Source organism: Pomacea canaliculata, linkage group LG3 (assembly GCF_003073045.1).
Source record: "Pomacea canaliculata isolate SZHN2017 linkage group LG3, ASM307304v1, whole genome shotgun sequence".
NCBI lineage: Eukaryota > Metazoa > Mollusca > Gastropoda > Architaenioglossa > Ampullariidae > Pomacea > Pomacea canaliculata.
The window spans coordinates 1,298,533-1,325,534 of record NC_037592.1 but is presented as its reverse complement, the minus strand read 5'-3'; the positions used below and the strand labels follow the sequence as shown (position 1 = coordinate 1,325,534).

The 27,002-nt window shown below is 46.2% G+C and overlaps 1 protein-coding gene across 1 annotated transcript; it reads left to right on the top strand.

The window, feature by feature from the left end:
* Nucleotides 1–310: 310 nt before the first annotated feature.
* Nucleotides 311–26,633, top strand: LOC112558604 (serine-rich adhesin for platelets-like). Its single transcript, XM_025229153.1, has 11 exons — nucleotides 311–760; nucleotides 1,744–2,596; nucleotides 19,050–19,185; nucleotides 19,410–19,460; nucleotides 19,856–20,014; nucleotides 22,225–22,371; nucleotides 22,615–22,717; nucleotides 23,269–23,426; nucleotides 23,893–23,973; nucleotides 24,447–24,563; nucleotides 26,497–26,633. The coding sequence occupies exons 1-9, from the start codon at nucleotides 311–313 to the stop codon at nucleotides 23,936–23,938; spliced, it is 2,103 nt and encodes a 700-aa protein (XP_025084938.1). The 3' UTR covers nucleotides 23,939–23,973; nucleotides 24,447–24,563; nucleotides 26,497–26,633.
* The last annotated feature ends 369 nt before the right edge of the window (nucleotides 26,634–27,002 follow it).

Genomic DNA, 27,002 nt, shown 5'->3' with positions numbered 1-27,002 from the left:
TCGGGTGTTTCTCGGGAAGCGGCGCGGACAGGGAAGAGTTTCACGGGTAGACGCAAGTTCACAACCAAAAGTAAAAACATCCTCGGACAACAAACAGAACTCTGCCGCTCGCGAAGCCAACACCTTCAGACAAGCTACATCAGCATCAGCATCCACCGCGCCAGTGCGCATGCTCACAGCACCAACACCAGCGCCAAGTCATCAGAATACCCAGGGTGCTGCTGGTGTTGTGACATACCCCGCCATACCCGCCAGCTAGCAAACTGTCGTCGTCGTCATCAGTGAACGTCACTGTCAGCTGTGTAACGTCATGGCAGACACGAAAATCAAGACATGTTGCTGTCTGCTGTTGATGCTCTGTCTGCTCACGGCGTCTGACGCTCAGTCATCTACAGATGACGCCACTGCTACGGACACATCCCCTACTACCACCACAGTGACGTCATCTCAGTCAACTACGGACACATCCCCTACCACCACCACCGTGACGTCATCTCAGTCAACTACGGACACATCCCCTACCACCACCACCGTGACGTCATCTCAGTCAGCTACGGACACCTCTCTACCACCACACCGTGACGTCATCTCAGTCACTACGACACCTCCCCTCCACCACACGTCATCTCAGTCAGCTACGGATCATAACCACCACAGTGACGTCATCTCAGTCAGCTACGGACACATCCCCTACCACCACAGTGACGTCATCTCAGTCAACTACGGACACATCCCCTACCACCACAGTGACGTCATCTCAGTCAGCTACGGACACATCCCTACCACCACAGTGACGTCATCTCAGTCAGCTACGGACACATCCCTACCACCACCGTGACGTCATCTCAGTCAGCTACGGACACATCCCTACCACCACAGTGACGTCATCTCAGTCAGCTACGGACACATCCCCTACCACCACAGTGACGTCATCTCAGTCAGCTACGGACACATCCCCTACCACCACAGTGACGTCATCTCAGTCAACTACGGACACATCCCTTATAACCACCACAGTGACGTCATCTCAGTCAGCTACGGACACATCCCCTATAACCACCACAGTGACGTCATCTCAGTCAGCTACGGACACATCCCCTACCACCACACGTGACGTCATCTCAGTCAGCTACGGACACATCCCCTACCACCACCAGTGACGTCATCTCAGTCAACTACGGACACATCCCCTACCACCACAGTGACGTCATCTCAGTCAGCTACGGACACCTCCCCTTCCACCACAGTGACGTCATCTCAGTCAGCTACGGACACATCCCCTACCACCACAGTGACGTCATCTCAGTCAGCTACGGACACATCCCCTACCACCACAGTGACGTCATCTCAGTCAACTACGGACACATCCCCTACCACCACCGTGACGTCATCTCAGTCAACTACGGACACATCCTATAAACCACCACACGTGACGTCATCTCAGTCAGCTACGGACACATCCCCTACCACCACAGTGACGTCATCTCAGTCAACTACGGACACATCCCCTACCACCACCGTGACGTCATCTCAGTCAACTACGGACACCTCCCCTACCACCACAGTGACGTCATCTCAGTCAGCTACGGACACCTCCCCTATAACACCACAGTGACGTCATCTCAGTCAACTACGGACACATCCCCTACCACCACAGTGACGTCATCTCAGTCAACTACGGACACATGTGACGTCATCTCAGTCAGCTACTGACACATCTACACCACCGTGACGTCATCTCAGTCAACTACGACACATCCCCTACCACCAGTGACGTCATCTCAGTCAACTACGGACACATCCCCTACCACCACCGTGACGTCATCTCAGTCAACTACGGACACATCGGTTATCACAACTCTGACGTCATCCTCAATAAGCACTGCGGGCGCTGAGACGACAACATCGACTACCGTTGCCGTGTCATCGAATGGCACAGTTTCCACACTAGAGACAAAGTCGACCACAGCCACGTCATCGTCCTCCAATGACACCTCTACTCAGCCTCCAGTTCAAACCAGTTCCTCGGACAAAGCCACGGTGTCTTCTGTGCCTCCATCAACGGCCATTTCTTCCACGTCTTCCTCTGACGTCACTGTCAACTCATCTCTCGTTGAGGACTGCTACCGGCGTCTTCCCAGCAGTCAGCTGACGGCGTTGTATCGCCTGATGCACAACGTCACGTGCTCGCGGCAACACCTGGTCAAGGTGGGCGTCGTGCTGGGCAACCTGACCTTGCCTGTGCTCACCATCCCTGACGTGAAGGCCATCATGGCGAGAAACGCCACCTGGGCATCGAACTCACTGCTGCCTGACTTCAACTCCTCGGTCAACTGCAGTGCGTTTGACTTCGACAACTTGACTGACGCCGCCATCTTGTCCGTGCTGGTCGCCGACCTCGTGACCGGAATGCCTGCTTTGAAACTGTCGCTGGACGATGCGCTGGTCAACGCAACGAGCTGCGTGACGTCACTTGTCGTCAAAGCTGCTGCTGACGTCTACGCTAACGAACTCGATGAGATCTCGCGAGCTTACAGAAACATCACAAGCCTTCTCAAGGTCTACGCGGATGGCGTACTTGCAGCGCTGCAGCGAGGTAAGACTTGTTGTACAGGTGACGTGTAGTTACGACTTGGACAGTGACATCCTCGCGACGACCAGGTGAGTCCGGCAAGCATCGCATGGGGCTAACTGAGACTACCTGTACAGACACGTGACTACATATATACACATTGCATTTTATGTAAGTGCGATTACGGCGGAATAGTCTCGTGTGAAGTAGTGCCTCCTTGTCTCCAGACGTAAAAGCACACACACACACTTACACACACTTACACACACACACACGTCCTTGTCCCGGCAACACCTTTCTAAGGTGTCACCAGTTCAAAGGTCGTGGACGGTCAGGTGATGTATGTCAGTAGTCAGTATGTGAGGGTCAGGGGAAACCAATGGCGAATATTCGAGATGTTCAAGCTGTGATCGATATGAAGTCCAAGCTTGATTGACAGAGCATTGGTCAAAGTGTGACTGTGACTGACTGTGACTGTGACCGTTACTGTGACTGTGAACACTAAGATACTTCAGAGGTGAGACATGCAGTGCTTGTCCCGGTTAAGGCCTTTGTTCCTTATTTTATTAAATTCTGTTCTCTCTCTCTCTCAGTTCCTCTAACACTCTAAGAAAGACAGGTAAACTACGCCTTCCAGGTGAATCTACCCTTAGAGATTATACAAATTTTTATCATCCAAAGCCTGGTTTTCAAACGAACTCGCTGGATGATTTGAAGAAAAAAGCAGAGAGTTTATTAGATGATCAAGGCTTTGTCGTCTTGTTGCATGACGAAATGACAATTAAATGTGACCTAGTTGTTGATAACCATTCAGGGGAACTTGTTGAGTTTGTTGATAGTCAGGATGTACAGGCATCAACCCTGCCACCCATGCATGAGTATTTTACATTGTAGGCTTAACTACAAACATCAGTACAAGCATTGGTTTCTTTGGCGCACAATCAGTTACTGCAGATGCTTTGTTTACACTTTTTTGGCAGGCGGTTGGTCTTGTTGAGGAAGCAGGGTTTAAAGTGATATCCACAAGTGATAAGACTTCACCAAATCAAAGGCTCTATGAAATGCAGGGCAGTGGTGCAGATGTTTGCTATAAAACAATAAATCTGTTTGCCAGAGACAGATATATATTTTTTTTTTCTGACGTTCCTCACTTACTCAAAACAGTGAGAAACAATCTATATAATTGTGGATCAGGTCGGCAGACACGCTATCTTTGGTTAAATGGTCAACATCTGCTTTGGAAGCATGTCATTGATATCTTTAACAGAGATGCATCTAGTCAGCCGTACAGAACTAAACTTACTTATGATATGTATATCTGACACCTACTTCTATCATGAATGTGAGATTGGCAAGCCAGGTGCTTAGTTGCAGTGTGGGAAAAGTGATGTTTGAATGTGGTAGCCGTAGCCCTGAGTGCCACGAAACAGCAAAATTCACTCTCAAAATGGATTGCTGTTTTGACTGTTTAAATGTCCGTTCAACAGAAGAAGGTACTTGCAAGCCAAAGCCAGATCTGTTGCCTCACAGCGACATAAATGATGGGAGGTTTGCCTTCCTGCAAAGTTTCCATGAGTTCCTATTCACTGGCAGCAGTTTGTGATAACTCGAACTGGTGTGTTCAGCAAAGCTGAACGGTTCAAAGATGTTTTTGTCGCATCAGACATTCAGAGGTTTGTGATGACTATAAAGGCCTTTCCAGAAGTCACATGGTACCTCCTTCAGAATGGTGTTCAGTTTGTTCTTAGTAACAAATTTTGCCTAGATCCTCTTGAAACATACTTTGGGAGGCAGCGAAGCTTGGAGCACAGATATGAAAACTCCATCTTATGGATGTTTGGCTATACTGATAACAAAGTGAGAATAGGAAGGTCTTTATCTTTGACAATTCAACCCCAAGGCAATTGTACAAAAAGACAAGCAGATCAGACTAAGACAGTAGTAATCAGCACTAGCCGACTAAAAAAAATTAAAAGACAAACAAAAGCTTTTGAGGACTGACTCATTTACAAATGATGCTTAGTGTTAAAGATTCTTCAATAGCTAAAATTTTATTTAAATATGGGGGAAGGAAGATAAAATGATTCTCTTAAAATAAACTGCATCATACCTCTTGATGCCATTACATGAATTGAACTCCTTGCATGGTAAGACACATATTTTGTGTCAACTCGTTAAAACCACCTACAGTAGCAAAGATGAAAGGAAAGTCGGGGTAAAAGCGTTTTTCTTGAGACAGTTTGGAACATAGTTTGAAGCAGTTTGAGACATAGTTGCATCTGGTTGTTGATGACTCAAAATTCGACTAACGGAGGTTGGAAGCCCAAAACATCTTGGTGTTAAGGAGATCTAGAATACATTGGTCTGATGGAAGTTGGCCGGGAACTAACAATGAATTCGATGTAGGGAGGTTTTCGACTTAGGGAAGGTCGACTGATCGAGGTCCGACTGTACTTGCTGTTGGAGTTTAGAAAACTGACGTGAAACGGTTTGCACATATAGACCGTATACATGTAAGCACGGACTACAAGCCGAATATTGACATCCCCGCTTTGAGGAAAGAAAGATAAAGAGAAAAAAAGCAATAAAAATAAAGTTTGAAAATTCAGTTGTTTTTATGTTTGTGTCTTTTGCGCTGTTCATTCTTCTCTCCTTTATATATTCTAGTTTTGTTTGTTTGTGAAGAATACACCAGTCCATACTCAATCATGAGGATGATTTTGTTCTTAATTTAAAACATATTTTTTTCAATTGTTTGATATTTGATTCTGTCGCTAGCGGCATTGAGAGGCGAGTATTCAAGGCTCTAAATTTTAATTCTAACTGGATCTACGCTGCTCACGCATGCGCCTTAACTGTGACAGATGTTTCCTGCCTGAATTCCTAATAATAGTAATTGAACTCCTATTAATAGTAGTTGAACTCCTATTAATAGCAACTACTTTCAGCCAATGGCGTACGTACACACTGACCGTGGCCGCCATTTTAAAATTCCGTTTGTCCATTTGCTCTCCAGCAGCTAAGCTGAAAAGTGCTCTCCAACCACAAAGAAGCTTGTTCGACAATACAGTAAGTTTATATAACTTATATATATATACTCTAAACTAACTATACTATTTATTTATTAATTCCAACCATGTACAAAGTCAATGCAGAGCACCACGCTCAGAGAAGGATTAGAGCACAAGTTAAGAAATACACGAAAGCAATAAATGCAGAAGTTTTCCGGAAAGAAGTAGGGCTCAGCAGTTTTGAACACTTTGATTTCAATTTGCAATTTGATTCTTTAGTCGTAAGTGATGATGCAGAGAATTTGGAGCTGTCAGAATTTCCTCAAATAAATTGCAATTAGGTTTATCTGGCAATATTTCATCAGCTGTTAGCATCCATACGCCATCGGTTTCAGCTTCGCAAAATCTAGATCAGGATCAAAACGAAGCAGATGAAATGGAATTCTTTTCTTGATTATTAAGATCAGTCAACTGATGAAACATCGTTCTACTTGTGTTCAAGAAACATTTTTTTGCCCAGAGAATGAAACGGATGATTTTGGAATGCAGTCTATTTAGTATAATTACTCATTGTATATCCATTAAAGTAAATAAATTAAAAAAAAAATTAGTCTAATAATGCATATGTGGTCTTTTGGCTGCTTAAAAATTCTTAAATGTTTTAGATCTAATGTTTTATAATTTTGAAATGACTTTCTTCTCTTTTTTTTTTTTTCAAAATAGTGATGGAAGGAAAAAGGCAAAAAGAGGAAGTAAGTCCGTTATGTTTTTTCTGCTTTTATTTACCCTATGTAGTAGGTTGAAATAGGCACATGTATGATGTCTTTTTTTAAAAAAAAAAGCTGGCTTTTGGTCAGTTTGAAGTACTAGCTGAGTACAACAATTTTTCTTTAGGATCAGCTTAAGTTAATTTAATGTACCCCTACACACATATGCATGCCTAGACACATTAATTAAGTCTTTTTTTTAAATTATTTGCAGAGAGATGAAGAACAAAGAGAGAAGGAGCCCTGTACGTACAATACAAATTTTTTTATAACTTATATATACTCTAAAGTAAATACTGTATACTATTTATTTATTAATTCCATATTTCCATGTCCAAATTCAACGACAAAATGTCCTGTCAGTGCAGACATTAGACTTTCTTTACATGCTGTTGAGCAGACTTCTTGCAGCCTTCTTAACATTTCATTTTGTTAGTAATAAACAATTGTTTGCGTGCTGCAGTTGTTTGATGTTCGCGCCACTTAGCAAAGTTGGATAAGGCATTGGGAACGCTGGGGGGAATTGTTTTTCTTTCTCATTTTATATTTTAAAAAATTGAAGTTTATAGCTAGAGCGAGAAAATGATTTTTTTTTAAAAACAGATGAAAGAGCGTGAATGACGAAAGAGAGTGAGTGACGAAAGTTTTCAGAATGCGGGAATGGATAACATAAATTATTTGCTGTTGACCTATTTCGTCTTCTTTCTTCACTCATCGATACCAACACAACCAGGTACGGAGTGTAGAAGTCTTTTTTGCTTGTTTTTTTTTTCAGCAAATGCAAGAGGAGGGAGACGATATAGGAAAAGATTAAAAGCCGCTCAACACCTATTTGCATATTTGCTATCCCTGACAGAGAGGCTTTCCGATGAGGAATTTGAAGAACTATGCATAAAGTTGCTCAATTTGATGGATGAGTTTGCTGCTGAGAATTCGCTTCATTTGCGAAAAGGTAAGCCATTATAAAGCCAGTAACTAAGGCTCTAAGGTCATAGAGGAACAAGTTTTGTAAATAGTTGAAACATTAAGAAAATGAAAACAGCATGCCTGAGATGAAATTGAAAACCAGGACATTCATTTATCTGTTATTCATGATCAACTCTAAACTGTTGCCAAAACATCTCTTTAAAAAGTTAACTGATTGCTATTAATGACAACATTTATCATCAAAAGACTTGGTCTCTTGGCCTTTTGAATGTGTGCTGGCGTTTACTTATCAGAGACATTGAGAGATAAGCTACTGTAGGTGGTTTTAACGAGTTGACACAAAATAAATGTGTCTTACCATGCAAGGAGTTCAATTCATGTAATGGCATCAAGAGGTATGATGCAGTTTATTTTAAGAAAATCATTTTATCTTCCTTCCCCCATATTTAAATAAAATTTTAGCTATTGAAGAATCTTTAACACTAAGCATCATTTGTAAATGAGTCAGTCCTCAAAAGCTTTTGTCTTTCTTTTAATTTTTTTTTAGTGGGCTAGTGCTGATTACTAAATGTGCCCATGGAACGCAGCCGACAAGATGTGTCCGAGCTTTCAACATGGACCTCCTTGAATCCCCTCCTGACAAGTTACAATTTATCTGGTTTCAGAAAGGCCATTTTCCGTGAAGAAAAAGAAAATATATTCTGAAAAATGATGAAATTTGTTGAGTACAGTGTAAAGGGATGTTCGATTAATGGTTTGGATTTTCGTGATGCTAAATTCTGTTTAGTGTGATAAAGGTTAGCATTGCTGTAGAGTCTGTAATAGTTTTGCACAATTTGCTCAAAGATGTCCTTTATTCTGGAATAAAATACCGTGCAGGTATTTAGAGGGGTACTAGAAGACTGAAAGTACCAGCATAAACAATATTTTTTTTTTTTTTTTTTGGATGCTGAATCTCAGATAGGCATGTTCCATGGCACATCTGCTCAAAAATCTCGCAAGATGATAATTATCCATTTTATTTTTTTGGTTCTTTTTCTTTTCTTTTCTATTCCCTTTTGCAGACTGCCAAGGTTTTGCATGAAATGTCAGACTCTGCTTTTATTTTTTGGCTTGTAATGATAATTTTGTTGAAAATGTTTACTGCACGTGTAATATTTTTTTTTTTTTATTATGTTGCTTTTGGTGTAATATATTTGCATTGTGGACCACTAATAAAAATTCATTACACTAGTACAAATTCTGCTTCAGTACTTCTGCAATTTTTTAAAAGCTTTTGTATCATGTATCATGATCTCAGACTATACAATTAATTTACAATCAAATCACCTTATACTCAGGCTTGCGTACCCGCTCACACAAACATTTCAAAATTGTAGACCATGACACGCGAATTTATTTGTTATTACGTGTGTGTAAAATTCGTATTACCACGAACTTATGTCCCTGGACAGCTGGCAGACGATTTTTTTTTTTTTTTGACTTAACTGCTAGAACGAGGCTCCATACCACACACTTCCGGTTAAGCCTACCATGGTTTAGCGAAGGACTTCAATGGCTATGTCAGCAAAATCTGCAAGAGTAACAACAGTAAAGAAAGGCACAAAAGGCGGTTGACACTGCTGCTGGTAGAATGTAACTGCAAGTATCAAATCGTTCGTGTCAGTTTTTTTCCGCTTCCGCGAGCAGGAATATCGACAGATGAAGACAAGTGGCGAGCGGCTGTCATTCATGCTACAGGCCGCTACAGCAGACCACGAACGTGTCTAGTAGTTCGTGATCAGACACAAGTTTCAATCTATTGAGAGCCAAGATTTGTTCAAGGCACTTGGAAGTAGGATGTATTAACAAAGGTACTGATCTTATTTACCTCTTACTCTTCTTTGTCCTGCTCATGTTTTAGTTCGCGACTATAAGGCGACAATTTTCACATAGCCAAAGATATGCCCATTTTAAAAAAAATCAAATTTTGTTATTAATAATCGCGTCATTCATTAAATTACTTGAGAAGTGTATTGATTAAATATTCTTATTGTTTTTAAAAACTCGCTGTATATGAATAGGCCAAGATCAACATCAGTGCTTTCACTTCACACACCCCTTCGTCAACACAGAGAGGATTTCAGATGTTGGTGGTGGTGGTGGTGGTGGTGGTGGTGCGCCCACCCACACAATGGCTGCTCCAGGGTTATCAACTCCCCCCAATGCTAGACTAGCTTGGCCAGCAGCTCGTTATCGCCGAGATAATTACCCGGGGTGGCCATAAACCGTTATGGCGCATGTGCGGCGCTGCAGGAGGTGAGGGGTGGGGTGTGGGAGGGCAGGTTACGATCTCACAGCCACCGGAAGCTCCATCTGTGTCTTGCGCAGCCTCCTGACGCCTTCACTCGCCAGGGGTTCATTCATCCACCCGGGTCTCGCCTCTGTCGTGCATGGGTGTGTGGCTCAACTCCAAGTGTTTCCCTTATTCTGTGGTCTCTAATATTCCCTCATCCTGTGATGTCTAAATATTCCCTCATCCTGTGATATCCAAGTTTGTTGTGTTCCTCACTCACCACGTGGTCAGCAGCCTGTGGCATGTGCAGGACACTGGTACCTGTCGCTAACATCTCTGTCCACCCAGTGGCCACACTTGTAGTCGCTGTGTTTTTTCTGATTCAAAATCTGATTGTTAACACGTGGTGTCTGCATATAAGGCTAAATGTGATGAAATACTGAACTAGTCCGCCGTCTCTAAATACATGTACAATGTGAAGTGTCTCTCACTTTTTCACTCTCTCGCTCTCCACGTGTCTTTCTTTTCTCTCTATCCGGAATCCTTGATAGAAATGTCTGTTTGTCTACTGTTTGTTGTTTGCCAATAGGTTAATCTTATTTCTGACTAATGATGTTGTGAACTGGGGATTGCCATTAACTGAAAAAGTACATCGGTCTATTCGATGAGTCGTTAGTCTCCATCGCAAGGTATAGGCGTGATGGCTGACGGGATACTTCACACTGACCGTAGAGTTCACCCAATGTTCTGTTGGTGCAACCATCGTGTCCCATCCTCCCTCATGGAAACACACTTCCAGGTGTCTGTGAGGTCCTCCTCGCACTGGACCTCCTACTGGACCATGTGCTGGACCTTGTGCCGGACCTCGTACTGGACCTCGTAGGGACCCACCTGACAGCGACACGGCCTGACCCTCCCAGTGACAGGTGACTGGACCTCGGAGTGTTTAGCCACAGCGCTGCCACTGCTGGCTGACTGTCACAAGTACACACCGTGACCAGGTGACCTCTCTGTGCTGGCGAACAGACAAACACGACAGGGACTCGTGAAGAATAATAATCAGAAGAAGAAAAGCAAAATGTGTAAAGCACATACTCACACACCAAAGGAGCTCTTAGCGCCTAAGACCAAGAAGGAAACACGGACAGCATGCGAGGGACAGGAAAACAAACAAACATATGAACTGTAAAAGAATAAACAACCGTACTAAACAAAGAATAAAATCAAATACAGAAAACACAAGAGCAACCTAATAACAAGAACAAGAACTGAGAGTAACATGACATTACAAAAGGAAGTGTGTGACAAAGGACGAGCATGATGGGAAAGGTTGCTAGGTGTGATGTTTACAGAAGGTGTGTTCAGTTACTGTATAGTAATATTTATCTATTCCTCCTCGTGCATCAGGTTGTAAAATAATGAAAATATAGTATGAATAGTTTTAAACAATTAAAATATAGTATGAATATAATTATGTATGTAATGAGGAGGTTACTATCTATATATATAGAGAGAGCTAAATATTTCATGCAGTATTTGTTTTAGTTATTTGCGAGGTCAACCTGTTTACATTATTTATTGACATCATTTGACATTTGACCTTGTATGTAAGTTAAGTAAGCTCTTTGTCCTGCGTGTGCGCGCGCAGCCGGGCGGTGTTTGAGTGCTTGGAGAGCGCGTGCATGGGTGCGTGCAGCATCAGACGCGCATCAACGCCTCAGCCTCCCGTCCTGCCAGCCCCCGTGTGGGGTCACACCAGCCCTCCATCGGCTGACTGAACGCTTGGTGTCTCCATCACTCCCACCCGGCCAGCCAGCAGGCCGGCCACCCAGCTTTTGTGCCTCGGGCTTCAGAGGACCACCCCCTCTCACGCTCTCTGCTTCTTTCCTCTTCTTACTCTTCACACTACCTCCTCCTCCTCCTCCTCACACTACCTTCTCTCCTTTTTTTGCTGATATCTTCTCACGCGTTGTGCGTTTGCTATATTTTATGGGGCTGTGTGTGTGTGTTAGTGTGAGTGAGTGTGTGTGTGTGTCAGTGTGTGTGTCAGTGTGAGTGAGTGTGTGTGTCAGTGTGTGTATGTCAGTGTGTGTGTCAGTGTGTGTGTGTGTGTGTGTGTGTCAGTGTGTGTGTGTGTCAGTGTGTGTGTGTGTGTGTGTGTGTGTGTGTGGTGTGTGTGTGTGTGTGTGTGTGTGTGTGTGTGTGTGTCAGTGTGTGTGTTGCTTTTTCTTCTCTAGAAACCGGTTTTCCAAGACGTGACTTCCTTAATCAACGATTCCCCTTGAATAATTTAACGGACTGGGGAAAAGAGGTCTTAATACTTTGGGTTCGGCATGAAAGACAGTTGTTATCCATCATCATCATCACCACTGTCATCACTGCCACCATTACCGCCACCACCACCATCTGAACATACACACAAACGACACACACACACACCATCTACACATACACACTACACACACATACATAAACATTACACCGATGACTGTCGGTCTGTCTCCCTGCCACGTGTACGTGTTGTAACAGTGAAGGAAGCCATTGTGCGCGGTGCATGACGGTCTGATGGCCTGGGGCGTGGTTAGCCTGTGTAGTGAAGCCAATAATAATCTGTTTAGTGACTACTGGTATCACCTGTGTCATCACTACTCAAATAGTCTGAGACTTCTTCAGAAGGTTTGCAGCAACTGTGTGACAAACATTAGAAGCTGGTTGTAGCCCCGCGGGTTGTGGCCCTTGCGTGTCCCGCTGTTTAATTTTTCTCCTGGAATCAGACCGCCGCCATAGTTTTATGTGGTTTCTTGTGTTTTGTTTTTGTTTTGTTTTTTGTTTTTGTTTTTGCTTTGTGGTTTTTTTTCTGTGGTCGGGCGAAGACAGAAAAAGTCATACGAAGTATTTGTGGTCATGTGACGAGGGCAGCACGCGCCACCTAAAGCCACGTCTCTGCACTCGGGTAAAAGTCGAGAAATCTCGTTGCTTTTCCACTCCAGTCGTCAAGATGTGCAGGACTCACTGCTGTCATGCAACCCTCCATCGAAACTGAAATCCTTGCCGACATTAAGGACATGCGAGATCGATCATCAAGATGTTTTTGTACGGTTGGCCACATCGATCATAAAGATATTTTTTGTGTGCGACCGGGAGGCAACTCTCAACACGACGGAATCAAGCAGGGAAGTGGACTGAACTGGATTATGAACACACGGAGTTTGTCCTCCCTGTCAGCCCAGGAAGGGGGAGCTCCATTGTTATTTCTTGTAACTTCCGGCGTTGACGTCAGGGCCCGCAAGCTGGATCAATGACTCGCTGATCTCCCCTGTCCTCAAGCAAAGCATCCGGTGAGTGAGGGTCACCCAGGCCACGATCTGCGTGCTTCTTCGCTGTTAAAAAACTGATGTAAATTAAGTGGAGGGCAATGTTTGTCCTTTGTGTGTGTTTGTCTGATGCTCAGAGACCCAGCGTGTGTATCTGTAGCATCTCCTGCTTGCAGCGCCACCCTGCATGCCACCATAGAATAACTGACTACACAGATGTCAAACTATCAACATCGCCAGGACTCGCTGCTGCAAAGAGGCATGCACGTGCAATGGTGATGTCACATCGCCGAAAATGTCCATAAAATGAGTTAATGATCACAGTGAAGTCACTAGTCACTAGGGACAATTCTATTAACAGCAGAAGACGATTCTCACTATGATATCCCGCTATCTGTTGTGTCACTTAAATATTACTCAAAGACTACTTAAATAATACCCGCTATCTGTTGTATAACTTAAATATAACTTAAATAATACCCGCGATCTGTTGTGTCACTTAAATACTACTCAAAAACTACTCAAATAATATCCGCGATCTGTAAAGGTGTGCTGTGAGGACCTTTGCAGTTTTGTATATCTGAGGTAGAGACCTGAACTAAATGTTGCCTCCATACAAGTGCTGGTCGGTAAAACAGAAAACAAATGTCGAACTGTTTTAAAACTCGAGCTGTTGTAGTTGACACGAGCACGACACTGGGACAACGTGGCGACCACCGCCATCAGCAGCCTGGGACACTCCCATCATGCACCAGTCCACCCTGCTGTAGCCATTAGCAGGTTAATCAAGAGGATAAAGCAGCTGCTTCACGCTGAGAAAGACAATAAAACGAGGTCTGGAGGGCTTTGTCTCGGTTATTTCTGTCATCAGCGGTCTTTCTCGTCGTCCGCCTGACCCTCGTTAAATAATTACTGCCCCTGACTTGTCCTGTACTGTTTATGTTCAGGCTCCGCGGTTTGTTTGATGTCGTGTGATGTCTGTCTAGTACACCTTGTTACAGGTGTCAGCGGGTGGCAGCTGCCAGTTGTCACTGTGGTGTCCGGGTGTCGACATCTCCAGTCTCAGCAACAGGGGGCAGGACTCAGCAAGTGCTGCCGACATTTCGCGGGCAGTTGGTGTCTCAGACATACATTAAGTTTATAGTGAGTGCAAGGTGTGAGTACAGGTGATGACAGCCGCCAGTCAGTTTTACAGAACTTATTGCATGTACACCTGTGGCTACCATAGTAAACAAATGTTTATTGTGTGTAAACGCACGTTTATCATCCACAAACAAGTAAAAGCACGTGCATCACAGGTCAATACAAAGCTACTTCATCTAAACCGTCGTTTTTGTTGTTGTTGTTGTTGTTTCACTAAAACCTACGTGTACCAATGTACAAACTTGCTCACCACAGGTAAACAATGTTTTGCCATGTAAACAATGTTTATAACAAGTAAACCCCGCTTTGTGCGACTGTTGTGACCGGCAAGTCCTGTCCCCGCCAAACGACAGTCAACTGAAGGACGATGAGCTAAGAACCTTAACTGCTGTCAACGGGAGATAACTCGAGTGTTCTCGACATCAGACTCTTTCCGCTTCAACTCTCGTCCAGTGGCTCTACCTTCTGATCCCATCCTGCCTTCCATGAACTGTTTTGAGCCCTTTTTTGTTTGGTGTTTTGTTTGTTTGTTTGGTTTTGTTCTGTTTTTGTTTTGCTGACCAAACGTCGGGAACGAACGAATTCGTCGATGAACAAAATATATCTCTTTTTTAAGCAATTCCTTTTAAAGAAAAAGTTTGTGGGTTTTTCTCAACAGCGTGCACTCAAATCGATCTTAAAAATAAACAGAAAGCTAAACAGAAGTAAGATCAGGAACAGGCCGGCTAAATATCGGCAAAAGCTGGTTTGGTGAGGATGGCGGTGGGAAGTGAGGCAGTCTGGCACCGGACCACAGACCTGCAGGCCCCGCATTTAGCGCCCATTGTGCTGGTGTGTGAGCACCCGACTCAAGGAGGCACTCAGTGGGTCGTTAACTGTGAGATAAGAGTTAATTGATTGCAGAGAATAGTGGACTTGTGTTTGCACTGACGGCTACAGAAGCATCGACTTGCTTTCTCCCGCTACCCCACCACCCTACTCCCCCACCCTACTCCCAAACACCCTACTCACACCCACCCATCCCACTCCCCAGCCACACCTCACCTACAAATATTGGTCGACATTTTCCCACAATGCCCTTTAGCCAACGTTTTCTCGTGTTTCCCAAACAGTGGGGGACGTGGGAGTGAATAACAGGGATGGAGATAATTTCAAGGTCCCCAGTAAGTAAACCGACTCGCGGCCCGTGAGCAGCTTGTCTAAGGGAGATACAATCAGTCCTCAACCAGCTACAGCTGTGTACCTCCTACATCCAAACATCGACAAAAACTTCAATTGAAAGAAGTAATATCAATTAATAAATAAGTAACAAATAAAGTGATTCAGGCATTAACCACACATAAACACGACCGTCAATCCTCCCTTTGTTCACTCATACAAGTCTCCGCCGTCAGGTGCGCACCTCCACCAAAGAAACCCGATACACAGTCTGTCCACAGCTACCTGCTCTCAACTCCGGTTAAACCCAGCGAACCAGTCCCCCACGAACACTGGAAGATCAGAGAATAACAGAAAACAACAGGTTTCAGCTGAATAATGCACACTGTCAGTGTGGTCAGGTTATCCCCCGCAGATACCCAGCAGGCATCAAATATCTTTCTCTCACACTCAGTCTTCAACATGGGTACCACGGACTCCTCCCATCACAGCAAAGACAAAGAGACCGTTACACGCCGACACCCTCGCTAAACACTCGCCATCCCCCACACTTTTCCTCCTCAAACAAACATTTTAAACAAATAGACATCACCTTTGTGACATCCATCCTTCTCTCAAGATGGAGTCTGTCCACCGGATATCAGCATTCCATGCGCTGTCCAGCCTGATGCTGTATTTCTACCCCGTCTAGCCTCGTACTTGTATTATTTCAGAAAGACTTGGATCCTCTTTATGTTCTCTTATTTGTCTTTTATTCGTCATCATTACTGTTACTATTCCTTCCGTCGTTCGTATGTTATTTCTTTGTTCTTCTGTCCCTCGTATGCTGTCCATACCTTGTTCTTGTTTTTAAGCGCTAGGAGCATGCTCTGTAGGGGTGTGGGTAGGTGCGATATAAATTTTGCATTTATTTATTTACATTTATTTATTTACATGTATTTATATTTTGTCATGCCCTGTCTAGCCTGATATTTACAGTTCATTCTGACTCCAAACTGTTGTCGCCGACAGCTGTCCTGTGTTGTGGTCGCTCCGTGCAGCTGCAGGGAAAGAGCGATGGTAGCGATTCCTCAAAATACTCTGGTCAAAGTTTCTTCCTTCTTTTCTTCCACCCCCAGGGAAAAACTCCACTTCATAAAAATGATTCCATGGAAAGCTGTTTTTATCATCTTGTACATCTTCATGACAACCACTAAGTCGCAGCTGCCGTTGTGATGGTCATCTCTTTTTTCTTAAAAACGAGCGGCGGGGAGTGTCCACACGACAACGACAGTTACTAACACCATCATCGTCCTCACGACAACGACAGTTACTAACACAACCATCGTCCTCACGACAACGACGACAGCTACTAACACAACCATCGTCCTCACAACAACGACAGTTACTAACACCATCATCCCTCACGACAACGACGACAGCTACTAACACCACCATCGTCATTGCGCCATCGCGGCCTCCGACAGGTGTCTCGCTTTAATTAATCAGTCAAACGAAGCCGAGCGCAGGAGCCGGTCACAGTCACGTGACTACAAAGGTAGAGCACGCATGGCAGTCACGGGCGAGAGAACGAGAGAAATGGACCTTGAGACAGGTGGACACACCTGAGATATTGATCGACTGTCTAGGAAGAAGACAGAGGCGGCCGCCGGGTGCCTGGCAACCTGTTTACTGCCTCGTTCTCAGGTAACCAGCCGCTGACGTGGTGATGGAGTCAAGCATGACCTGCACAAGGTGTACCATCCCTCCCTCTGTCAACATCTCCTCCCTCATCGTTCTGCCCTCTTGACCTTCCGGTTAATGGGATTCAACGGAAGCTGACAAGACTTTGGAGACCAAGCAACCTTTACAAAACTGTCAAAAAAACATTTTTTATTTAGTTCTCGTCAAGATGACTGGGACAGGAAATGCAGGTATTCTGCGTCATCGACTGGCTGTGGATGACAAGGTACGACAGTGATGCCTGACACGTGACAGAGACGAGAGACCTCACATGAAGACAAGAAGAAAACAAAGATTACAAGAGGCCGAGAAATGCGATATGAAGACAGAAAAAATTATTTTCACAACATTGTCTCGAATATTTGTAAAACTTGAAGAGGATGCTTGACTCTACCTCCTGCTTCATGTCGACTGCAGGGGCAGTAAACCGACATTTCGTGACTCATCCACGTGACTGAGGACAAAGGTCACGTGAACAGAAGGCGGACAGTGAGGCAGAATGATCGACCTGGGTGGCAATGTAGTAGAACAAACAATTATCTCTCCTTAGTGAGTGGTGCACCGAGACCACAGCGCCAGGCCGTGTCTGACCTGCGGTCAACAAAGTTCTCGCATTCACTCGACGATCTGCGAGACGTGGCGAGACTTTCAGTGAAGGTGACAACCCCATCGGCTTCACTCACAACATCCCGTAGAAAGTCGTTTAAGTTACTGGGCGAAAAAAAAGACCAGATTCTTTGTTAATGTGGGACAGAATTGTAGACAAATACCCAAAACATCAACAGACTGAAAAGCCAGAACAGACATGTGTCACGTGCTCTTTGAATGAGTTCATGCCTGCGTGCGTGTGTGTGTGTGTGTGTACACACCTCAGTACTTATGCAACTGTTTCTTGGTGTTCGTTATTTCATATTTTATTTCATTTTGCTTGTCCTGCATCGCAAGACGGTTATAACCCTGACCCCGAGCTCCACTCACGCAGCACGATGCTCACACAGGCGTTGCCAGGGACAACGGCTCAGCCTCCCACATGTCGATAGGTGTGCCGACGGTGCTGCACGAGCAGGTAACGGGTTTTGTCACCTGGCTGAGTGCTGGCCTTTCATTCACAATTAAACACTCGCCTCAGGTCAAGTCTGTGAAGACGGTCTGTGTCGCCACGGTGACACGGACAGCTTTCATGACTTGTTAATGAAGATGGAGAATTGCGGGGCGACATCTACAGGTCGCTTGCGTGACTCCAGGGAGACAACACCTCGGTGAGGGCCGGCAATTAGCTCATGGCGGCCACAAAGCAGGCATTGTGGGCTTTGTGGGCTTTGAGGGCAGTGGTCCGCCTTTTGAAAATCAATTTGTTGCCTTCACCTGCCCTCGTGTATTATGGACGATGACGGATCTCTGGGGGGCTGGGGGCTTGGTCATACTCTCCCTCCTCCATCCTAACTCCTTCCTTCCCTTCTCCCCCTCCTTCTGTCCTCCCTGAGAGTAACACTGGTGTCATGCATCTTCATGCTTCATCAGTAAATTTATACTTTCATTAAAATATCTCAGCTGTAAACGGGTTTTGGTCTCACAATAACGGGTTTCTGCCCCTGTCTCTCTCTCTCTGAGATATACGTATATGTACTAGATGTATGTCATGGTATAGAGTATGTAAACTACATGTTATATACTGACTGTATACTCTCTATATAGATGTACTAGATGTATGCCACAGTATAGAGTATGTAAGCTATATGTTATATACTGGCAGTATACTCTAGTCTATAGCATGTATACACTATGTATCAAAGTGACTCCACATTCCGATTATTATTTTCAAATGTTAATTGGTAATGCACGTCACATTGGTAATGCACGTCACATTGGTAATGCACGTCACAGCGGCAGTGAGTTCTAGACAATGGGCAACAGAGCTGCCTGCTGACAGTTTGTTGTCGCACATCGCGTGTTGATGTCGAGTGATGTCCTCGTGCGGCAGTCAACTCAGCAGTTTTCTCACAAATATCAATATAAGTATTTACTTTTGCATATATTAACATATATTACCATACATTACGGCTGTTAGCTACGATGTGGAGCTAATGCTCCTTGAGGTCATGTGTCAGTCAGGTGAGCGTCACGTGACACCTGTACAGTTGCTGCTGCGCTGTGTTGCAGTGACCGGATGTTCCGGTGTGGCGGACTGCAATGGGTGTGCGGGGGCAAGGCCAGACTGGACTGGGAGTGTCGGGTGTGCTATGGGGCGACACCGTCTACAAGATCACCTTCGCCGGCGACCTGAAGGATTGCACCAGTACGGGGCGACTTGTCTTGTGTCTCCAAGCGTGAAGTCAACTCGCCCTGTTCACTTTATTATCTCCCCTTCCATCCCTGTTCACTTTATTATCTCCCTTCCCTCCCCTGTTCGCTTTATTATCTCCCCTCCCACCAGACAAAAGATTGAGTAGTGAGATGATCTCATTATGACAACAGTTGACCAAGCAAACACAAACAAATAAATATTATTTTCTGTTTCAGAGACCTGCCTGGGCAAAGCGTTCGTGGAGCCGTGTACCGGCACGTGTGTGGGTGAGTGACACCAGGTCATGTCATGTCATGGCTGTTGTCATGTTGACAGACACACCAACTGTGCCTTATCACCTTCCTTCCTGTGGGGGATGTTTATCAACTTCCCTCCCCTGCTGGAGGTTTATCAGCTTCCCTCTCTGGTGATGTTTGATGTTCGTGTGTGTTCAATGCTGATTGACTGATTGTCGTTGTTGGCGCTCGTGCACGTGCACGTGGAACTTTGTCTGAGTCGTGATGTCTAGCACTGAGCTCCATCAGATGTAGTGAGTGGTCGTCATGCAAGGGGTAGAAACAAAATATCTCTCACACACACACAGACACACACACACGTATCTGTATTGCAGTTTGAAGTGTCCTCACAGTCTGTTCTCTACTCGCTCTGTCGCTCTGTGCAGGAGGCAACACCGGGCTGGCGAGCGGAGGACTACGTGGACTGTGCAGGTATTTGTCTGGACCCAACATCCGGGACTCGTGCAACATCTGTGTGGCCAACACCACCCAGTCCCGCCACGGGTCACAGTTCATGGACTGCACGGGGAAGTGCTTCGTCAAAGGTCAGCGGTCATCAGCTCGGAGAGACGAAAGCTGACAGAGTGACAGAGGGATAAAACTGATAGAACTGACAGAGTGACAACTGATAGAGTGAGAGAGTGATATAACTGACAGAGACATACAACTGACAGAATGACAGCCACAGGAACTCGGGGGGCTGAAGGCGACGGGTGGAAATCGCAGGGAATGGCGGGACTGCAGGGATACAAGAGAAGGCCGCTGGTGACAATGACGAAGGACTAACACTGACCGCAAGGTATGATGGGAGCACAGTATCACAACATACAGACAAAGTACAATGGACTACACCTTGTGTACACCTCCACCTTCTCTGGGATCCCAGTATCGCCCCGTTAGAGTGCGAGGATCCCATGGAAGTGCAGTGACATGTAATAACAAGATGTAAGCAATATTTTGTATTTCTAAAGAAGAAAGAGACACAGAGCTAAAGCTAGAAAAGGTATAAAGCTACAAATGAAAGTAGACACGGACAATGGAATGAGTGCTCCAATGTAGAAATCCATGTTAAAGTCTTGTTGACAGCTGGATCTCACAAACACCAACAGTCAGTGCGCCATCTTTTACAAGAAAGCCTTTGTCTGAGACGGAGACAGACAGACAGGCAGACGGACGGACGGACGGACAGACAGGCAGGCAGCAGACAGACAGGTTTACAATGGGGAAAACGCTCTTTGTAAGACTGTAACTACGGAAGTACTAGTGTCTCACCACCACCACCACCATCATCATTATCATCTTTTATCCTATCATTGACGCGCGTGGCTTTTGACCCCGACTGCACTTTACATCGCACCGCAACATGAGCCCCACGCGGGGCTGTGATAATGGCCAGTTAACGGTTTGTCACCAGGATGCCAACAACAAGACTACCCCCCAACACACCACTTCCCCGCCATCTGATGAGGCCCTCACATTGTTTGTAGCAATCGTGGCTAAACTGATAACCAACGGCAACATTCAGGACGATGACAGAGATCACCCGCTGTCTGAGGTTACACAGTTCAACATTCTAATCACACTTCAGTCGTTGTTGTCCTCTCATTCCCTCATCCCTTCGTTGCTATTCCCTCTGCGCATCTACACAAGCTGTCAGTCGTTGTTGTCCCCCTTACATCTCCCTCCCCCACAAGCCCCTCACCTCTCAGTGTCCAACACAAGCGCAGACAAACCAGAGAAGTCAAGCACCGTGTCGCTGTCAACACAGCAGCGCAGCCTTGTTGATGTAAACAAACACGCACAGCACCACATCCATTCAATCCAAGACAACGACACACTGTGGTGGGTGTCAACAACAATAACAATTCACAGACAGACAAAGCGATTGAGCAAAGTGACAAGTAGCATCTCATCAACTGTGTCATCATAGTCGTTGGTTTACTCCCCGGCACAAGTAGTCTGCCAGGTGGCGGAGGACAACTGTGTCATGTAGTGGAGTCAATGACATTGAGCAACAAGCTCCTTACGCCTAAAGACGATTTTTCACTTGTAAACAGTTTTCGTAGATAAACATATGTTTATCGCGTAAACACCTGTATCGTGCATTAGACAGGTTCATGGTGCATGAACAAGTTCCAAGCTCTCAAGACACAGCACACTGTCAGTGTTGACACCTGATGACACCTGATGACGCCATCGTTGTGTCTGGCCGGTGTGTCGCACGTGCACTGACCAGCAGTCACACAGGTCGACTACATTTGCACCTGTGGATGTTGTCTCCACCCTGGTGTTGGTGTGTAGCGCAGGGCGGGGGTGGAAGTGGACAGCAGTCAGCATGTTGACACGAGACGACAGTCACAGACACTAGACCTCAGTCTGAGAGGAGAAGATTCTAGTGACATCAGACATGTTTGAGGTTTGTGAATGAGTCTAGTCATCAACTGCTTACACTAGCGGTGATGTCTACAGAGCAACCTGTCTGATGTGTGTGTACATTGTGTGTTTTGTATATGTGAATGTGTTATATATATACCTCTTGTATACACTGCACATACACAAATGTCTTATACACAGGTGTACATACATAAATGTCATGTGTACACGTGTACATATATAAATGTTGTTTGTACGCACTGTACTGTACATGTTTGCACGTCATGTACACGTGGATGTGGATGTCACAGGTGTGTATATCTACCTGTACTCATGTTTACATGACGTATGTTGACGCACGAGGTGTCATTGTTTGTTTCAGCCAACATGAGCAGCATGGCAGTCAACAACAGCTGTGGGTCTGTGTGCTGGGAGACACGGGTAGACCAGCCAACAGCGGGGTGGATGTGTGCGGGGTGTGCAACGGAACCAACTCTACCTGTCAGGACTGCGAGCACGTGCCCAACGGGTTAAGACTGCCAAACACCTCAAGATGACATTTAGGCTTGTTTTATTTTGTATGGTCATGACATGTCAGTTGTATGGAAGACAGTTATTGGCCTGTGGCTTGTCCTGTCACTGACCTTGTCACTGTGTCACTGACTGACCTGTCATTCACCCTGTCACTGTCACTGACCCTGTCATTGTCATTGTCATTGTCATTGTCACTGTCACTGTCATTGTCACTGAGCCTGTGGCCGTTGTGTTGCAGAGGGAAGGTGCCGGACGCCTGTGGTGTGTGCGGGGGACAAGGAACCAAGTGTCTGGCTGTGACGTCAGTGTCGCCGGGAGTGGTGCCCTCTGGTTTACAAAAGGTCATCAACAACCCCACGCTAGTGTGTCAGGCTGCGTGCGTGTGTGGATAGAGGACGGTTACTGTCTATATGTATATATACAGAGAGGGGGAGAGGATGGGGATGTCATGAGCTCTACAGGTAGTGGAAAGGGTGACAGCCCATTGTCCTACCCGTGAGCTAGATACCACCCACGTCAATAAAGTCGTTGAGGAGGTTGTAGACGTATCAAATTGCTGCTGCTGCAAACCTACGAGAGGACAGGGGTCTGTTGTCAAGGGGGCGACCTTGTTGGATTTTTTTTTTTAGCTTGTTCTCCGCATTTCTTGGGGCTTTTAAAGAAATGGGTCTAAGCAGAACACCCAAGCATTACTCATGCAGAAGTGAGGTCAGAATACAATTTCGCTGGTACTGTCGTGTTTACAGTCACCCACGTCCCGGGCCCGGGCTGGCTGTTGCCGTGTACCCGGTACCCGTCTGTTCACTAGCCTGCTCACAAATCTCACGTACCCGTTTGTTCACTAACCTGCTCACCCACCCGTCTGTTCACTAACCTGCTCACTTGTCTGCAGGTGGTGGTAGTTGCTGGCGCCGGTTTCAACGCCAGTCTCGACACCTGTGTGGCCGAGGGCCGTGACACGGGAGGGAACCAGACTGTGTTCTCGAGGTCGTCTACCCCCCCGGACGTTCACCAGACTGACCTTGACCCTGCCGTCCACCCTTGCTGCAGGTCAGCCTGACCTTTCTTCTTTGCGATGACATAACGAGATCGTAATCAGAACTGCAGCTTCGGAATGATGTTGTTTGTTTTGCGTGAATATTGGATTACCTGTGAGATCACTTTGATGTTGCTGGTCTCACCTGTCGTGACGGTTCAGTGCGTGTCGAGACGATGTTTGACAAAGCGTCATCAACATCCACTTGTTGTCTTGTATTCTTGTTTGTCTCAACTCGTCCGCCTTGCGTTTGTATAAATATGTATACACATAAAATGTAATATGTATAAGTATAACATACGTAGCTCTAGTTCTACATGAACGGGTATAGTCAGCTACACGGTGGTAGAGCATGTCTGGTGATTACTCTACCAAGATCACTCATATTTACCAATAGATATGTCAGTCTCTAAGGCAGAGGGCAGCTGTGAGAGCTGACATTGTTGTTTGGTACTAGTGTGACGTCACTTCCTGTTGCAGACAGCTACACCATCAAGTGCCGACTGACAGGCGGCTCCTACGCTAACTCCACGGCTGTGGTCATCGTCTACAACTCTTCAGGTACGACAGCGCCACCACACGGTGATGCAACTGACCTTTAGTTCTTTATTCTCTACCTCCCTCTCTACCGCCTCTTCTACCGCAGGCTGTGAGATTTTCTGTGCCGGATGCCAGCATGTAGCTCGCTGCGAGGGCAAACTAGGCAGGCTGCTGCTATTTTACGAGTATTTTAGCTGAGTGCCTTTACCTGAGCCCGCCAGATGGCGCCTAGCGCCGTGTCGTGTAGGTGGTCCACCCTGTCAAGCTGGCGGAACTGATCACGTGACTACATGCTAGCGGCGAGATGACGAGACTATTTCATCTTGATGTCCCTCTAAGGGGCAAGACATATAATCAGTAACAATGTGTGTTATGGATGGCTGCCTGGCTGGCTGGCTTGGCTGGGCGTACAGAAGACAGAAAGATGGACAGATGAGTGGATGGATGGACGGATAAGTAAATGATTTCTATCGGCTTGCTGTTTCTTTCCTTAGTTGCGACAGTGTCGGGTGTCTCCAAGACCAACTTCACGATCTCTCCATCTTCTCAGGAAGTCATCGAGTTTCAGGGGTCAGGGTTCATGAGCAACTCTACATTCTGCAAACTGACAGGTGAGAGACATTGCACACTTGTTGCTGCTATTTACAGGTGAGAGACATTGCACACTTGTTGCTGCTATTTACAGGTGAGAGACATTGCACACTTGTTGCTGCTATTTACAGGTGAGAGACATTGCACACTTGTTGCTGCTATTTACAGGTGAGAGACATTCCGGACTAGCCTCTAGCTGACTGTCAGTGTGTAAAGTTCAGCTGGCACCTGTAAACCGTCAAACTAATGACTCAGGTGAAGTGTTAGCGATGACAACATGACGTCACGTTGACGTCACACCGATCAAACCGCCATCGTCACGCGTCGCCAAGGGGAGATGACTGTCAGCAGCAGACGATGCACTGCCACTGCCACTGCCACAAGCCCTGAGTGTCATCTGACAGCTTGTGGGACCAGCCTGACCGTCTGACGCTCACAGCGCCCTCGTGCTGCACGTGCTGCCACCTGCCGTCGTCATGTCGCGGTGACCGCTGATTTATCGCGCAAGTGAACTGGGTTTTCCACTGCCGCAGATTTTGTTTTGCCTTTTCTACCTCGTAAAACCCGGGTAGCTACCCCCCGGAGTAGCTTTCCCTGGTGACTGGAGTGAGGACAGAAGGTCTGCGCGTGTTTGTTGTTACAGGTGCGTGCGTTACTAGGGGACCAGCGGGAGGCCGGCAGGTAATTTTATGGGCAGGTAATCAATAGCCATCCCTGTAGCGGGTGTGTTTGTCCCATTGCTGTCAGCATCGGACAAGTCATCGGCCAAATTGTCTCCCCCTCTCCCCACCCCCACACTTCGTTACCGTCGCCCAGGTAACCGGTGGTTGTGTGTCCAGGCTATTTATGGACTGGTGCCTACAGCAGGGAGCACAGCCACCTCACCTGTACACCGACGTCGCTGGCACTGATTACCGAGAGTTTGTCCTAGAAATAGTCTTCCTGGGTAGTTTGCCTCGCGGTTGTTGTGCTTTTTGTTTTTTCTGTCGCTTATATGTGAAGATGACTAGAATTGTTTTGTTGTGATTGTATGGCTGTTGTTCATTTCCCCCTTTATTTAGAGATTGAAAAATTAAAGAACTTTCATTTCTTTTCTGTTTTGGGGTTTTTTTTTTGTTTTTGGTGTTTTTTCTATTAATAAAACTTCATAAACCAAGAGTGTTATTGACACATCAGAAGTGTGTCATATATGTATGGCAATGTCTTACCTCAATACCCTTTAAAGTTTAGAGGATGAAAGAATAAAGAATCTTGACACTGACGGCTGGACTGTCCTGGGTTCACATCTCTCGACTTCACAATGCTGTGTCTCTCCATGTGGGCACGCGTTTACAGAACCGGGTGTTTGGCCGCGATGTCGTCTTACCTGTTGGCATGGCGACAGTCGCCAGTCATCCTTCTCGTGTTTTTACATGGATACAACATCAGAAGTCATTGTGTGAGAAGTAAAACTGCTTCCTGCTGCCAGTATTTCTAGCTGGGTCTCCTCAATGGAGCTCCTCCCACCACCACCCCACTCTGTGTGTCTGTTTATCATTTTCTTCGTTGAATGATTTGTTTTGATTGTCGCAGACACCTCCGGTGGTGTGAAGTACGTTGTGGCCACAGTGCTGAACGGCAGCAGCGCCACCTGCAGTGTCAGCCACCCGGAGGTGTCGGAGCGCTACACGGTGCAAGTCACCTTCAACCAGGTGGACCCGGTGGGCCCGAGCTTCACACTCACCGCCTGGGCACCTGCTCCCTCCGTCCTCGCCAACATCAGCGACAACGGTGAGCACTGACTGCACGCTGGGGGAGGGGCTCGTGGTCTGGGGAGGAGCGGGGTCTCCGCCTCGTGTCTCAAGGAACCTAGGGAGGGTTTGATGGACTCTCCAGCCTCCAGAGTGAGGAGGACATGTGTAGCTGTATGTGGAGCGTGTACTATGGGAGTGCACTGTGTGTGTGTGTGTGCAGGTGACAAAGTCCAGGTGTTCTTCTCGCCGGCCGTGGACCTGCAGCAGGGCAGCGCGTGTGGCGACATCCTGAGCTCGGTGGGCAGCCTGGGGGCGGGGGCCGTGTGCTCCCGATCGTCTCCCGCCAGCTCCTCCACATCACCGACAGCGCGGTCCAGCCAGGTGGTGCACACGTGACTGGTCATGTGATCACGGGCAAGTCGGTGAAGGCAATGTTCTGTGTCCTGCCCTCCATCTTTGTGGTTTATCTCTCTCCTGCTTCCTCTTTCTCTCTCTCTATAAATTTTAGAATGTCATCAGAATGTAGGAATGTATGCAGATTGGCGCGAGCAAGACGGGGTGTAGCTAAGGACATGCCAAAGAAATATTTCTATGGAAGTGGGCTACTTGAGAAGAAAACCGTTACATTCGTTTGAGAAAACTCTATAGTTTAACGAATTCTGTCTCTCACCATCCTCTCCCACCCACCCACCTCCTACACAGAGAGAGAGAAGAATGTCGATCGTG

Bases quoted from the DNA above. Each gene is read 5' to 3' on its own strand.
- LOC112558604 (XM_025229153.1), top strand. From the start codon at position 311: ATGGCAGACACGAAAATCAAGACATGTTGCTGTCTGCTGTTGATGCTC. The intron at 19,186-19,409 runs GTACGGGGCGAC...TTTCTGTTTCAG, and splicing joins CGACCTGAAGGATTGCACCA to AGACCTGCCTGGGCAAAGCG. The intron at 22,372-22,614 runs GTTAAGACTGCC...GTTGTGTTGCAG, and splicing joins TGCGAGCACGTGCCCAACGG to AGGGAAGGTGCCGGACGCCT.